The 16,507-nt window shown below is 40.5% G+C and overlaps 1 protein-coding gene across 17 annotated transcripts in view; it reads right to left on the bottom strand.

Moving 5' to 3' along the window:
• Positions 1–16,507, bottom strand: part of NRCAM (neuronal cell adhesion molecule) — a 410,223-nt gene that overhangs the window by 50,571 nt on the left and 343,145 nt on the right. For 14 of the 17 annotated variants that reach the window (XM_066344097.1, XM_066344098.1, XM_066344096.1 and 11 more), the window contains 7 exons: positions 15,218–15,414; positions 13,400–13,522; positions 8,152–8,322; positions 7,249–7,305; positions 5,352–5,463; positions 2,560–2,744; positions 1,121–1,252 (listed from right to left, as the gene is read on the bottom strand). In XM_066344097.1, coding sequence (XP_066200194.1) covers positions 1,121–1,252; positions 2,560–2,744; positions 5,352–5,463; positions 7,249–7,305; positions 8,152–8,322; positions 13,400–13,522; positions 15,218–15,414 — 977 coding nt within the window. The remainder of the gene's footprint in view (positions 1–1,120; positions 1,253–2,559; positions 2,745–5,351; positions 5,464–7,248; positions 7,306–8,151; positions 8,323–13,399; positions 13,523–15,217; positions 15,415–16,507) is intronic. The other 3 variants (XM_066344106.1, XM_066344108.1, XM_066344113.1) reach the window with 1 other exon arrangement.

Raw genomic sequence — 16,507 nt, 5'->3', positions numbered from 1 at the left:
ACTTGCGCCCATCCCACCACCTCATCTGGGGCTGATGCTTGAGTACTGAGGTATTTTTAGTGCCTAAGGCTGAAGCATTCCAAAGGAGCTATCCTCAGTGCCTGGGGCCATGCTTGAATCAAACGAGCCACTGGCTGAAGGAAAGGAAGAGAGAGAAAAGGGGGAGGAGGGTGGGGGGAGAAGCAGATGGTCACTTCTCCTGTGTGACCTGACTGGGAATCAAACCTGGGATGTCCATACACACTCTATCCACTGAGCCACTTGCCAGGGCCAAGGGGTGCAGTATTTCTTTTCAGTTTTCTTTTCCTTTGCTACAATCTCCTCCAACTATCCCAAAGCTTTTAACAAAGTTTTGTAGAACTGGTCTTTGCTGTGAGTCAGGAAATTAATGGAAGGGCTGTGGTGACATTTGGATGACTGTTCCAGGCAGAACGGCAGTGTGGAGCAGCTGGCTGATGAAAGTGCCGGAGGTGGTCCAGGGAAGGTGGCAGAAGAGGTGCTGTGCAGCAGCTGAGACCATGTGTAAATGCCCAGGGACAACCTTAGCTACACTCAGGAAGGGACCTGGTCAGAGTCCGACTGTCTGGCATATGACTGGTGAGAGGGCATGTTCTTCTTTGGGTAGTAATCAGGAAAGTGACTTCTGAGGCCTTGAGAACTTGGAAACGTCTGGGCTATATTTAGGAATAAAAACTCTTTAAATTAAATTAAGACAGCTATGTTTCTTATTCTTATAGCCACTGACTCTATTCCTAGCCTCCTCACTCACCTCTTCTGACTCTTAGGATGTTTCCACAAACCAGCTCACATTTTGAACAAAGAAAATAATCTGAATTTCTCAGTAATATTTATTTCTGACCCTGACATTCTTCCTATGATGCAAGTAAAAAAATACCGGAAATATCTTTAAGTGCCAGTCAACACACACTATTATAATACAAAATATTTAGTCATTCCAAACATCTAAAGGTAGTAAGGTAAAAATCTCAAGGTAATTTGGTGTCTGTTTAGCTTATACATAGTTTTCTTCCTTACTCCAACTTATTTTATCACTATTTGTTTCCTGTTAAGAGTAGTTATGCTCTGAAAATACATCACAAGGGGAGCCAAAGACACTTACTTTCTATTGGGACTCCATTGGTTAACCAGCTAATTCTGGGCTTGGGATTGCCATTAGCTCTGCAGATGAGTGGCCCATTCTCTCCGGGGGACAGCACAAGATTCTCAGGTTCTATGATCCAGTATGGAGCCGCTTTGTTGAGGAAAGAAAAAAAACACAAAAAATTGAATCAAATATGTATTCTAGCAAATTTAGTATATTGAACTAGTTTAATAAAAAGTATTTCACAAAACATTTGTTAGTTTCATATTTTAGAGTGAATAGATTTATGATGCTGTTTTACATGAATTAATCATACATCAAACAGGTGACAAATTTATCAGGTGAGCAATTTAAAGGCACAGATAGGGCTAAAAAAATCATGAATTTAAATTGTGAGCCCCACAGAATATATGTAATTATAAAACTAGGAAGCAGTTTTAAAAACTGTGTTATTTTGAAAAGCTGCAAAGTTAATATAGATTGGACTCAAAATGTTAACATCTGATATAAACATGGTACAGTCATCAAAACAAGAAATTAACATTGACACAACCTCATTAACTAAACTACACAAAACTTCTGCTGGTTTTCTACTGTCTTGTTTTGTCCCAGGACCCTGTCCTGGAAACCACATTGCATGCACTTGTCAGATCTCCTTACTAATTTCCTCCAATCTGAGAGTTTCTTGGTCTTCTGTGTCTTTCATGACCTTTAGACTTTTAAAAAACACCAATCAGTTATTTTGTAGAATGTCTTTCAGCTTGCGTTTGTCTGTTTTCCCATGGTTAGACTGAGATTTTGAATAATGGACCCTTCTCATTCCCTCACATCAGGGAGTACGTGATATCAACATGACTATTACTGATTGTGTTCATGTTGATCACTTGGTTAAGGAGATGTTTGCCAGGTTTCTCTACCGCAGTTACTTTTTGCCTACTTTCCACACTCTGCTCACTAGTGAGTCACTAAGTTCAGCCCACATTCAAGGGTAGAGAAATTAAGCTCCATCTCTGTAAAAGAGGAGGAGTAAAGTATGTGCAGACAGGTTAAAACTGCCTCAGTAATTAATTTGGGAGGGGGGATAAATACCTTGAGGCTATGCAAATATCCCATATCTCCTTAAGGTTTCATCCACGAATGTTAGCACTCACCACTGGTTCTTGCTAGCAGTGATTACAATTGTAGGATTCTAATGGTGATTTTCCATTCACTTCATTCTTTCTGCATTTATTAATTGGAATTCTTTTGTAAGAAAGATTTGAGAGAGCTAATTTTAAATCTGATTTAGATGTACTATAAAATATAAATAGCAATGAAGAGATTCAAGGTACCATGAATGTTGGTATAAATCTGTACTTATTATTGTTGAAGAATATAATGAAAGGTCTGCTAATTGAAGATTTAAGGCCCCTCATGAATAAATGCAAGAGCAATGCATTTTAGACAATGATATGTACCTTTCACTGTGACAGAAATGGTATGATGTATGGCTCCTAGTGCATTTTTTGCTATACATTGGTAATTTCCAGAGTCAGCTTCTGAAACCAGAATGATCTGCAGAGTTTTCTGGAAGTTCCTATAAAATGTCCGGTTGATGGGTAGTGTTCCATCTTCTTTTATCCAGTATATAACTGGGGTAGGCCTGATAAGATAAATAAATAAATGATGGTGATACAAAAAAAAAGAAGTTGACCTAACTGCTTTTGAGGATGAACTTTCACACAAGTTTATAACAAATTCTTTATATAAAGCTATAAGAAATACATAGGTACTTTCACTAGAATCACACTTTTATAAATAATACTCAAAACCTTATACTTAAAGCTATAAGCTACCACTGTCACATAAGCAGAACCACACTAATTTATGACACACCATCAGCTGTGACCCCAGGGGTGCAGTGAGAACGCCCCAGAGTTACTTTATGGAAGGGATCTGCATGTTTCCTTCAAAGTTCTAATCAATGAGGCACTCTAAGAAAACTTCACATGAAGGTACTATGCCTATCAAAAGAATTACCATGAAATTAATGATACTGAGTTAGAATTGTGGATCAGCTAGAATTAAAGAGGCACAGAGAAACAGATGATACACATACTTGTGCACTGGAACTTCTACACACATTTCCAGAACAAATGAAAAACTTTTTTATTTCGTCAGAGGCTATCTGGTGACGTAAATAAAGTAACTAGAGAAACAGTGCTCGTTCCTTAATTTCATTATTATATTTAAAAACATTATACCAATTGATGAGAGTAAATTCATGTATTACAACATTTTTTGTGGTGTTTCTTACTAAATTATGAAATATAGAGCTACATGAAAAGCCAGGCACAGGCTTAGCATTGAAGATCTGTTTCAAAGCCACAGCCTGTCCCTAATTATTCTCCCACCTCAGCTCCCTGACCTCTTTGGGGATAATAATGCTTGACTTGATCAAGTGGCTTTAGAAGGTTTCCATGAGGGTAAAACAAAAATCCATTCGACACAAACATTTCCTAAGCACTAAACTAGAGACCAAGCACTGCGTTGTGTGTTTGGAAGATCAGGATGAAAAGAGAATGATCCAGGCTATCAGGAAGATCACAATATTTGTCATTAGAAATTCAAGTGAGATCAATTAATTTTTTTAAATTGATTTGGGCTTATTTGGTTGAATAAAAATAATTGAGGCCCTCGCCGGTTGGCTCAGTGGTAGAGCGTCAGCCTGGCGTGCGGGTCCTGGGTTCGATTCCTGGCCAGGGCACACAGAAGAGGCGCTCATTTGCTTCTCCACCCCTTCCTTCTCCTTCCTCTCTATCTCTCTCTTCTCCTCCCGCAGCCGAGGCTCCATTGGAGCAAAATATGGCCGGGGCGCTGGGGATGGCTCCATGGCCTCTGCCCCAGGCGCTAGAGTGGCTCTGGTCGCAACAGAGCGATGCCCCGGATGGGCAGAGCATCACCCCCTGGTGGGCGTGCCGGGTGGATCCTGGTTGGGCACATGCGGGAGTCTGTCTGACTGCCTCCCCGTTTCCAGCTTCAGAAAAAAAATAAATAAATAAAAAAAAATAATTGAACATATATAGTTGATGAAATGGCTTCAGAAATAAAACATGATGTGAATATAACAAGAGGTAGAAAGTGTGAAATCATTTTGAAAAGTTAAAGATGCTATACACATGTGGAATCTGACGGCATATCATGGAAGTTCCTCAGGCAGCTTACCCTGCATCTCCGTGATCTGCAGGGGAGGGGCAACGCGGGGAGGAGCAAGAGCCCAGAGCTTAACCAAGCTGTGAACTGTCCCAGGGGCCACCACTTCCCCGAGCAGGTGTCAAGAATGACAAATTTTGATTCTATGAGTCTTATGCTTATTAATTTGTGATAGAGCTTCACTCTTAGCTTTACAACATTCCAAGCACATGTTTCTGAGAGTTTCAATGTACTCAGCGTATGTGCCCATATCAGTAGTATCTGCTCTGTGCCAGGCATAAGAAGGGACTAGGTAGAAGTTTGCTTCTATGTGGGCCTGCTGTAATAGCTGTTTTTGAATCTGAGCGAGGCCTTTCTGGAACTCCTGTCAAGGGCAGGTGGGTTCTAGGGGTGGCATCAATTCCGAGGTATGCGCAGATGAGACAGTTGCAAAGAAGCTGGGCTTGTGACTTGGCAAGAAGAAGTAGTGGAGGAAGAGTGTGCCAGCTTCAAGGCTAGGCCCCAGGGATCATGTGTGCTTCCACTGTTAGGAGCATCAGCCTGGGTGGAGCTGCTAGAGGATGTGAGGAATTCAAGGTCAAGAGCCCAGCTGCCCTCCTAACAGCCAGCACTAGACCCCCAGAACTGCGAATCCACAGCCGAGCCACCTAGCAGCCATGAGCAGGCTCACCCTAAGTCAGTTGGATCTGGCCCATTCTGGCACAACTTCCCTACAGACCTGTAGAATACTGATCAATAAGTAGCTATTTTTTTAAGCTACTAAGTTTTGAGGTGGTTTGTTACACACAGTGGCAAAATAATGTACCCTAATTATAATCATAGCAATCATAGAGTGATTACTGATACTTATTTTAGGAGGAACACTATTACATTAAAAATATTTTAGTTATATGAGATTCAAGTGGCCTATTTTGGAAATAATTATCAAGTTTTTCTTTATCTTTGATGTAATTAATACAAGACAATGACTCCCAATGATATTGATACTTCTCTACCGATCACTGATCTATTATGTTTTTATTAGAAATGTCCACGAAGACAAAAACTATTAACTCACAGTCCTTCTGCAATGCACTCTAGTGAAAGAACATTTCCTCTTAATTCCTCTTTGTTACTTGCATTGCCTTCTGGGGTTAAAAATGTTGGTGGTCTCTCTCTATTTGATTTAGCTGCAAACGAGAAAATCAATATGCATTAAAGTTGTATTTCTAGAAACACAGGTCACTGCCTAAAAATCTAATCCCTTTTCAAAACTACTTAACATCATAAAGTTTGTTCAACTGCACATGCATACTTCGCCTTACAAAGAGCCATTGCTCACTCAGTTAGCTAGGAATAGGGACACTTTGGGTTGCGTAAGCACTGACAATAAGAACTATTCTCCTTTCACGTATTTCCTTAATTTGGGCTAGATTTTTATGAAAACTTTGCTCAAAATGTAGACACAGAAAAGAAAATCATGTTCTCAAACTATGTATCACTTAAAATTAGTACTCAGGACAAAGTGAAAATTGTCTACCTTCTGGAAGATGTTAGATTTTTCTGTAGGAATGGCTATGGGAGGGTTATTCTGGTTTACATGAGGGACAGTACATTCAATTTCACTAATTAATCATGGAGACAAAGCTGAGGTAGATGTCTAAGGTATCAAACCCTCCAAAACTGCAAGGTTTATGGAAAACAAAATAAAACCAGGGAGTTACTGACAAAGGTCTTGCAAATTTGCCATAAATTAGGACTAATAGTGGAGTTAAAGAAATTGAACTTGCTTTCCCCAATAAAAATATAAAGAGGGCTCAAGTCAGAGATCTTGGGGAGATTTGCACAGGCCACCTTCTTTCTTATGGAGATGTTGCCTATATGTGGCCTTCTATTCTGATGAACTCTCAGAAAAACTTAAATTAGAAATCATATCATGTTCAGATGCTGTAGCCCTTTACAGTTTTCATAACTTGAATGCATGTTTATTTGATGCTCACAAAAACTGAATAAAAGGTAATAAATTAATTATTTTCATTTCTTAGCAGAAAAAACTGAGTATACTAAAAGGTATTCCTTGAAAGCAATTAAAGTTTTCATAAGATTTTAGAGATAGTAGAAGAAATCTTACCCTTCTAAAATCACTTTGGGCATGGTTTTGAGGCCCCTACCTTTCAGGAATACATTAAAATAAGACAGGAGTTGTGGTATTGTCTCCTCTGGGTATTGATAGAACTGTAATGTTTCTTTACTTTGTATGTCACAGATAAAAAAACACTGCAGCAAGAATTCTGCTTTAAAGATATTAAGAAGATTCCATATTCAGAACCCATAATTTTCTTTGATCTACTCTATACTGAGATCCATATTTCCCTTAAGGAAATCAAATTCTTTTCTTTTTGAAAGAATGAAGGTACATGTTCTTTTTTCCAAAAATTTACTTCCATTGAAGATAGTAAATGGGTTTTAAAAACACTAAGAGAAATACTTTTGCTAACTATATGATACTGATAATGTCATGTGCAAAATGATAGGCAATGTGATGAGTTATTATCAAAACTCATTTAGTGTTAGTGGCCAAAGATTACTAAGACTTTGAAGAGTTAATATTCAAGCAGATTAATGCACCCTGCCTATTCTTATTTAATTAGAAAAATTTATGAACAAGATAAAAACTTAAAAATATAATTCTGAACATACATGAAAAAATTTCCAAATCATGTGAAATGATTCTTTACATGGAAAAAAGCTTTAATAATTTTCATTATTATACATACAACATGGAAAATGTTTTAGTGGCAATGTTTGCAATCTTATAGCTCAATTTCATAAGAAACATACATTTATTCTAGTGGTATTAAACATGTAACTAGGAATTTCATAAAGAAATAAAGTTAAATAGCCATGGAGGTGAAGTTAGTGAACTAAATTCTACAGTGAAGGAGAGAATATCAGTTACAATCACCATGACTCACCACCATAAAACTCAGTGTCACTCAAATTAGCTGCTATAGTGTCATTCAATTCATCCACTGAAATAAACAGAATATCATGAAGAAGGTACAAAGTAGGGGAGAAGGTACTGTAAAAAAAGTACTGGACAACAAAAGCAAACAGATACAGCTATACTGACCGAGTGCCATCCCTACCGACTAAACACAGTGCTTTCCATCATACTTGACTAACTCGTTAATGGACGCAGTCACCCCCCAACCAGTATTCTGTGCACATATAACTGACATTGCAGAACTCCACGTAAAGGTGTCCTGGGCATAAAGCACACATGCAGAGATCCACGTAGATTCAGAAAGTTACCAGGGAAACTGTAATTAATAACAGCAAAAAATATAAAATACAGGCCCTGGCCAGTTGGCTCAGCAATAGAGTGTTGGCTTGACCTGTGGAAGTCCGGGGTTCAATTCCTGATCAGGGCACAAAGAAGAAGCAACCATCTGCTTCTCAATCCGCCCTCCCTCTCCCACAGCCATGGCTCATTTGAGCAAGTTGGCCCTGGGTGCTGAGGATGGCACCATGGCCTTGTCTCAGGTGCTAAAATAGCTTGGCTGCTGAGCAATGGAGCAACAGCCCCAGATGGGCAAAGCATTCAGCCCCTAGAGGGCTTGCCAGTGGATCCCAGTCAGGGCACATGCTCACTTAATAATAATAATAAATAATAATAATAAATGTAAAATACAGTAATTAGGGTAGGTAGGCACGCTCTTTATAACATGTATACCAACACTAGTTAGTCACTCTGCACAGGTAGTTTCCTGATCAATGAACCTGTTTACTTTAGTCAGTAGTATTTAATAGTTACTGTGTTTTACAGATATTTGTAAACATCATTGAAAGACAGATTCAGGAAGCTACACTCTTACCTGAAATCACCCTCACAGAAATAGGCTGCTTCTGCTGTATGGTTTGCGTGTGGTTGAATCTGGCATAGCAGATGTAGTCCTCGCGGGTGTCCTCTGGGAGAACGTTGGAAAAATAAAGGTCTCCATTCAGACCCTGGGAAACTCTCTCATTTTGTGGAAGTCTTTGAAAGGCTGGAGAAGGCAGAGAGATATCCAGATCGTTCTGTTATAAAGTGACCACTTTCCAAATTAGCAAGATAAATGTATCTACTAATAGTTCTATAAAGTTCACCTGAATATTTTTTTCTCTATAAAGCTTTTTGAGTAAAAGCATATGACTGTAAGCAACCACAACAAAATGACACATTAAAACTCAAATTGGACCTGTTGCCCCTAATTCTCTGGAGTGGGGCAGAGGTGAGATTCCAGTTGTACAGTGAAGCAAGTGTAAACCAACAAATAAACAAACAAAAAAATTGTATGACTTTTCTTATTATTTAAGTTGGTCCCTAATTATTAAACTCACATGCCTTAGAACATGCATTTAGGAAGCTTATAAAACTGTTAACCTGGGCTGTATCTTCATAAGTGGTCAGACTTCAAACAGTGTGATGGCAGCTAACTGGGAGCTGGGTCTGAGCAAGGTGTCAGGCACCCCAGGGCCTCTACCTGCCTGAGCTTCCTGAGCACAACCAAAGAGTCAGGGAGCAAATGGGCAGCTGCCAATAGGGTGCACTGATGACACTACTGAAGGCTGCAGACATGCCCTGCAGAAGGCCCCCTTTCAGCCCTCTCTTGCCACCTTTACTTTTTCTTCTCCGAGTTAGTGGCCACCTTCTAACATACAGCATATCTTGTCATATGCGTGGCTATTTCCAGACTGCCATGCTAGAATTGAAGCTCCAGGAGGTCAGAGACTATCATCTGCTCTGCCTACCATTGTAGCACTGAACCCACACCTTGCCCATCACAAGGGCTTCAAGTTAGGTGAGTAACTACAGCACTCTGACTTGGAAGATTCCTTTTGAACAACTGACTTGCTCTCAGATTCAGCTTTAGGCAAGGAGGGAAGGTTTTCTAAGTAGGTGAAGGACTCAGGGAAGTGGGGCCACTGATCTATGCATGAATTTACACCTGGTTGGCTCACATGCATCATAACTCAGCTCACAGAGCCTAAAGTGTGAGAATTCGTCAGCTTTGAAGTGAGAGAAGTAAGAAAAATGGGGCCAGAGGATTTCGCCAGTCTGAGTCACAGCTGCTTCTCCTCAGCAGGTGCCCTACTAACATGTCATGAAAGGCAAAATTGTGGTGAAAAGCCTGCAAGCTCTCTGGGCAGAAAAGGCAGGGAAGTGTGGAGCCGGGGCAGAGCCAGAAAGAATGCTGGTCAGCCATGTTGACCAAGTTCTCGGTCAAGGTGGAAATTGACTGGTGGTTGTAAACACATGGTTTCGAGTCATTAATCCCTAGGGACAAAATTGTTTTAAAAATAACTCAGAAAAATAATGTACATTTATTTAGTGACTACAGAGTCAAAGATAAGCACATATTTATTCTGTTTCTCCTGCTGTGCTTTATTACTGATGGGGACTGATAGATCAAATTAAAGTGCTCATTGAGCTCCTTTGCATTATGTTTGGGAAAAAATATGTGCAGATAGGAATAATTTGATAATGCTATCTTGCAAGAAGAATGCTATATAGATCTGAATTTTTCCTGACATTCCATATGCAGTTGTATTTGAAAGAGTCAGATGATATGCCAACAGCCTAGCATGTATGTAAATGACACAGCAAGCAGTGCAATATAAAACAAATCAGTTACATATTCACACGACCCTGAAACTTTACATGTATATTTCTCTTTATTAAGTGAAAAGGTAATCATTTCTGAATAAGAACCAAGGACCAAATACTGGCCTCACTTTGGCAGTGACATTGGATACTATTATTCTCAATGTCATACACCATTTATTTACATTTGTTTTGTTAGTTATTTCAAAACCTGTAAAAGCTATTATAAAATAATAGGAAAAATATGTTTGCTCATTTACTCATGTATATATTATTTTCCATTTCTCTGTGATACTTTCTGAGTGCTTTCAAATAAGAAAGGTCAAAATGGAAATTATATGTTAGAACTAAGTTTTATCTTTAGTAATGTGTACAACCAATGATTTCAGAGGAAATCATGTCATTGAGAATAAAATATATTCCCTACAAATATTTTGCATTCATTGCCACTGTCACACCTACAGGACTCTTGTCAAGGTCAACAGTTACCTTCAGGTTGCCAAACTTAATGGTCATTTCTCAGTCAAATCAGAAGTCATATCTATCAGCAGCATTTGAAACAGTTGATTGTTCTGACTTTAAAATTTTTATTTATTGGCTTCAGAGAGAGAGAGACAGGAGAGAGAGAGACATTGACCTGCTGTTCCACTGATTCACATATTTACCAGTTGACCCCTGTATGTACCACTTCTGGGGATTGAACCTGCAACCCTGGCACATGGGGATGACATTCCAACCAACTGAGCTATGTGGTCAGTCTGTTCTGTCTTCTTGACACTCTTTCTTCACCTTGTCCTGGGGACACCACTCTCTCTCTTTGTTCTCTTCTTACCTCAGTGACAGCTCCTTCTCATCTACCTTGCTGGTTTCTCCCTAAGCTCTTGGTCCCTGGGGCTCTTGGTGTCAGTCCCCTGGCTTTGGTCTTTACCACCTGCACTCCCTCCTGGTCCCCTCCCCCTGTTCTCTCATCCAGCCCCTGGCTCTAAGAAGTTCCTACATGACAGTGCTGCTGACTTGAGCCCTGACTCTTTCGTCTGACGCCTGCTGCTCTGACTCCCACTGGGCATCTCCCCATGGATGTCTCACAGGCTTCTCACATCCAAAGCCTTGACTCCGGGCTTCCAGTAGAACCATGTGCTACCTGTAAGGTAACATGCTAACCTATTAGCACAGGAGGTTTTGGAGAGTGAAGGGGCAGAGTAACAAAAAATTCCCTCAAGGATAGGGATGGGTGGACAAATGTTAAATTGCCTAAAGGATGATGTCATGTCTCTGTGCCTGGTTTCCTCATCTAAAAAGTGGAAGGAATAACCAGCCATACCTCATAGGGCTGTTGTGTAAAAAATTGATGGGATAACCAACATAAAATATTTAGCAAGGGCACTTAGTAAATATCCAACAAATATTAGGTGCTGTTGGGGCTAAAAAAAAACCCCTGCATATATTCTTTTGAATTAGTGTTTTGGGCTTCTTAGGATATATTCATAGAAGTATAATTGTGGGGCCATAAAGCAGCTCCATTTTTAATTTCTTGAGGAATCTCCATACTGTTTTCCACAGAGGTTGCACCAGTCTGCATTCCCACCAGCAGTGCAGGAGGGTTCCCTTTTCTCCACATCCTCACCAACACTTGTTTTTTATTGATTTATTAATAAAAGCCATTCTGACAGGTGTGAGGTGTTATACTGAGTTGTACACTTGAAACCTGTATGGTTTGGTGAACCATGTCATCTAAATAAATAAAAAATAAAAATTAAAAATATCCTTAAAAAAACCCAAAACAGAAAAAAAAATCTGAACAGCTAAATTTCTTCCCCTCTCCGGGCTTCTGCTGTTTCGGGAAATGGCAGTTACATTTTACTGGCTGTTCAGGCCTTGACTTGTATTGTAGATGCCCCTGATTCCTCTCTTAGGCCCCTTCTCCACTTCAATAAATCCTAGAGAATCTACCCCCAAAATACTTCAGAATCTGACCATTTCCTACCCAACTCAACTGCCACTACCTGAGTCCACGTCACCACCAACTCCTGCCTACATTACAGCAGTGGCCTCCAAACCAGGAGGGCGCTCTTCCTTAGCCCTCTCTGCTGTCCACACATGCCCGAAGTGATGCTACTACTATTGGTTTTGTTTCAGGTAAAGTCATTCTCCTTCAATGTCTCCTACTTCATTCAAAGCAAAGTCAAAGCCCTCTGCACTGAGCCTGTGGACTTATCTGGCCTTTCCTCTGACTCTTCCCTTTGACTCGCTGAGTCTGGTGCCTCTGGCCTCCCACTGCCTTTGAGACATACTAGTGTGTCGGGAGCTCACACCAGTCCTCCCCTTTCCACCCAGATATTGGAGGGGCTTGCCTTGTTCTCTCATTCCGTTAAGTCTCTGCTCAAAACTGTTTATTTCCCCTCATACCACCTACTGATGACTGATGTATTTTTTTCTACACGCACTTACTGTCTGCTTCCTTCTCCACCCCCATCTATTCCCACGACATAGAGCAGAAACTTGGGCAGAAGAGGGGTGTTGACCAAACAAGTGTGGCAGGCTTGCTAACTTGCACTTTTCCTGATCGGTGCATGAGCACAGGGCAGCACCATGTGTGTACAGTCTATGTGAAGCTGCAGGTGCTTGCCCTCAGGGCAGCAGATTGTAACCTGTGGATTGCCTGCCACCATTGGGAGGGGCCATTTTTTGCTACTGTTTGCCAGACAAGGGTCCCCCCCACCTCCGGCCTGTTTGCTCATCAGCCCTGAGACGGAGAGAAAAGCAGTATTCCCTGCCTGTTTGCTCATCTGCCACTGCAAGACTCTCATAAACAAAATGGCCTACCATCCTCCACCTCCATAGTTCCTTTACCATCAGCCCGTATCCAGTGGGAACCTACATGGCCACCATCACCGGCCTTACACGGGGGTTGGCCTGGTTTATTTAGAGCAGTGCCTGGTACATAGTAGGTGCTCAACAAAATCAAGTGACTGAATAAAATAAAATGACATTACTTATTACAATGAGCATTTATTTTCTGGAGCATCTCTAAAACATTTTATAATTTTATAAATCACAAAAGGTAATAATTTATTGTGACAGCAATTAATAATAAGACTTTTTCTTATAGGTGAGAGGAGGGGAGATAGTGAGGTAGACTCTTGCATGTGCCCCTACTGGGATCTACTTGGCAACCCCATCTGGGGCTGCTGCTTGAATACCGAGCTATTTTCATTGCCTGAAGCTGATGTGTTCCAAGGAGCTATCCTCAGTGCCTGGGGCCATGCTTGAAATAATCAAGCCACTGACTGACCGAGGAGAAGAAGGAGAGAAGGGAAATCAAGGGGAGTGGGGAGAAGCAGATGGATGCTTCTCCTGTGTGCCCCGACAGGGGATCAAACCCGGGACATCCATATGCTGGGCAGACGGTCTGGCCACTGAACCACTGGCCAGGGCCAGAAGACTATTGAAGAAAGAAAATTCATATTTTTAAAACTTACAATTATCCATCCAGAATATTATAGGTGATGGTAATCCAACTGGAGGTCTGCAAGGAAGTACTAAAGACTGACCATTTTGAAGTGTTATTGGTTCAAGTTTTTCTTTGGTCCACAGCGGTGACCCTAGGAAATAAAATAATAACTTCTAAGTTATTTCTGCATTGAAAAATAAAAAGAGCACCAGAAAGAAAGATAAACTAAATTTATGGGAAAAATAGGAGATCAGAATTTATGTACAATAAGATAAAAAGAAAATAATTTTTAAATACAGTGTTAAAAGTTAGAAAAATGAACCTGGCCAGTTGGCTCGGTGGTAGAGCATCAACCTAGCCTGTGAAGTTCCAGGTTCGATTCCTGGTCAGGGCACACAGGAGAAGTGACCATCTGCTTCTCCTCTCCTCCTCTGACTCTCTCTCTCTCTCTCTCTCTTTCTCTCTCTCTCCCTCTCTTCCCCTCCCACAGCCAAGGCTTGATTGATTTGAGGGCATTGCCCTGGGTGCTGAGGTTGGCTTCATGGAGCCTCTGCCTCAGGAGCTAAAAATAGATTGGTTACGAGCATAGCCCTAGATGAGCTGAGCATCTGCCCCAAATGGGTTTGCCAAGTGGATCCCAGTCAGGGTGCATGTGGGAGTCTGTCTCCTTTGACTATCATACATTATTAAATATTATATAAGTGTGCTTGTTTATAAGGTTGATATGAGAATATACAATCATAGGTAAGTCAGAAAAAGTTATAAAACCGTTAATCAAAATGAGCTCATTTTAAACACATAAACATATTTAGAAAAAAGTGGAAAGAGCAGTAGTTATTTTCTCTCTTTTTATGTGAGAGGAGAAGAGATAGAGAGACAGACTCTCACTTGTGCCCTGACCAGGATCCACCCAGCAACTTCATCTAGGGCCGATGCTTGCAACTGAGCTATTTTTAGCACCTAAGGCAGAGGCTCCATGGAGCTATCCTCAGTGCCAGGGATCGATGCGCTCAAATCAATAGAGCCATGGCTGCAGGAGGGGGGGAGAGAGAGAGAGAGAGAGAGAGAGAGAGAGAGAGAGAGAGAGAGAGAGAAGGAAAGGGTAGAAGGAGGGGAGGAGAAGCAGATGGTTACCTCTCCCATGTGCCTTGACTGGGAATAGAACCCAGGACATCCACATGCCAGGCTGACGCTCTACCACTGAGGTAATGGGCCAGGGCAGTAGTTATTTTCTTGAATGGAAGGATTTGTGAGTAATTTTTAAATTTTTTTTTATTTGCATTAATTTTTTATATAATGAATACATATTACACATGTAATAAAAAAAATTTTTTAAAATGACCAGAACTGCCCATGGTCACTTTCCTTCAAATACATGCTCTTGGGTTACTGAGAGGAGTTACAGACCACTGCCAAAACAGCCACAGCAATAGCAAGGGGTGAGGACACTCTATTTCCACCTAAATTTTGAAACAAAAATGTTTTAAAAAAATAACACATACCTTAATTACTCATTCCATATGGAATTTATTTCCATCTGGCTATAGGAAGTTTGCTCATACATAAAACATATAGAAATTAATACTGGTTCAATTCAATAAAGAAATAGTTTTCTTATCCCTGGTGTTTCGTCTGGACTTGTATGAAAGATATAGTGGACTGACAAAGCATTAGGTTGAGGAACTTAGGGTAAATGAAAAGGAGCACTAATTTTCATGTAAAACAAGGTCAGAGCATGGGAGTCAATGTCATTACTTTCTTGCAATAGTGTTTGGATGATGTAACAGATGCTGTCTCAGAGCCATGCTCTGAAAGGTCCACCTGTTGGTGGGTGATTCCCACTTACGGGACGGACGAACAACGATGTTATTAGAAACTGCAGCTCCACGTTCGTTCCTAGCCGTACACTGATAGACTCCTTCATAGGTCTCTGCTTTCCCTTCGCTCATGATGTTGATTATGAGGGTTCCTGAGCCAGGCTTCATGGTGATGAGAGGGTCTTTATCTATGTCAAAATGAGTCCCATTTCGGGTCCAGGAGAAGCTGCCCAACACATAAAGGATTAAGCTTGTTAATGGTCCAGAAAAACAGGATTACTTACTCTTTAACAAATTCCTAGCAATTTATGAGTTTCCATAAATAATTATTAGATTTTAATATCCAGTAAAAGAGCAATATATTTACTTCATACCTAAAATGTTTCAATAAATCATGACTTACAAAAAAATGCTGGCCACACATTTTAAGGTACATGTCTTTAATAGACGTAGCCAAAATCTGACTCAATAAAAAAATCATGCACACAGATTGCCTGTCATTTTTCAAAGAAATACAGAAAGTAGGTCTCCTAGGACCTAGGCACACTAGCCTAGACCTTCATTAGCATTTTTATTGTAACCACCATTGTTCATAGAGTTGACAACCTATTTACAAAGTTTTGCTCGAGGCTGAAATGTGACAAGAGAGGCATTCACAAGTGATCAGACAAATGTCATGTTAGGAAAATACAAAGTGTAGGTTGGGAGGAGAAGAGGAAATATAAAATCAGTGGTGTTTTAAAGGTTGGTTATCAGAAGTGGTAATACTATATACATTTTGAGAATTTTTAATCCTGAAGATGATTTTGTAAGTTCCTTAGGAAGCATTTCAAATTATCAACTTAAATTATTTTTCCTCAGTTTTATTTACACAAAAGATGCCCTTATAGAAAAGCCACAGTGTTATGTGATTAAAATACGTCATACAACCAGTCACAAATCAACAACGACCATGCTCATCTGAAGGCCTGACTCTCTCCACTTCACTGTTCTCCAGGCTCACTTGGGTTTCGCTGCCCACTGCTCCTCCTGTAGCAGTAGTTGTCACAGCTGCTGGGGCGGGAGGCAGCTGTGGGGGGGTAGCGGCATATATTAGGCACAGGCCAGAGATGCTGCTAAATAGCCTACTATGCTCAGGACAGCCCCCGTCCTCACAACAGAAAACTATCTGGCTCACAGTATCAGTAGTGCTGAGATAAAGAAATTCTTCCTTAAAAGAGTCTACAGAAAGTATTAGGTAAATGTAAAAATAAAAGGGAACTCCATCAAATGACACCATGTTAACACTTGCTTGCCAGAGGGTTTATAATGATATGGCA

This window comes from Saccopteryx leptura, chromosome 6, assembly GCF_036850995.1.
Source record: "Saccopteryx leptura isolate mSacLep1 chromosome 6, mSacLep1_pri_phased_curated, whole genome shotgun sequence".
NCBI lineage: Eukaryota > Metazoa > Chordata > Mammalia > Chiroptera > Emballonuridae > Saccopteryx > Saccopteryx leptura.
Note: the sequence above shows the minus strand (reverse complement) of the source record. Positions and strands in the feature narration are given on the sequence as shown.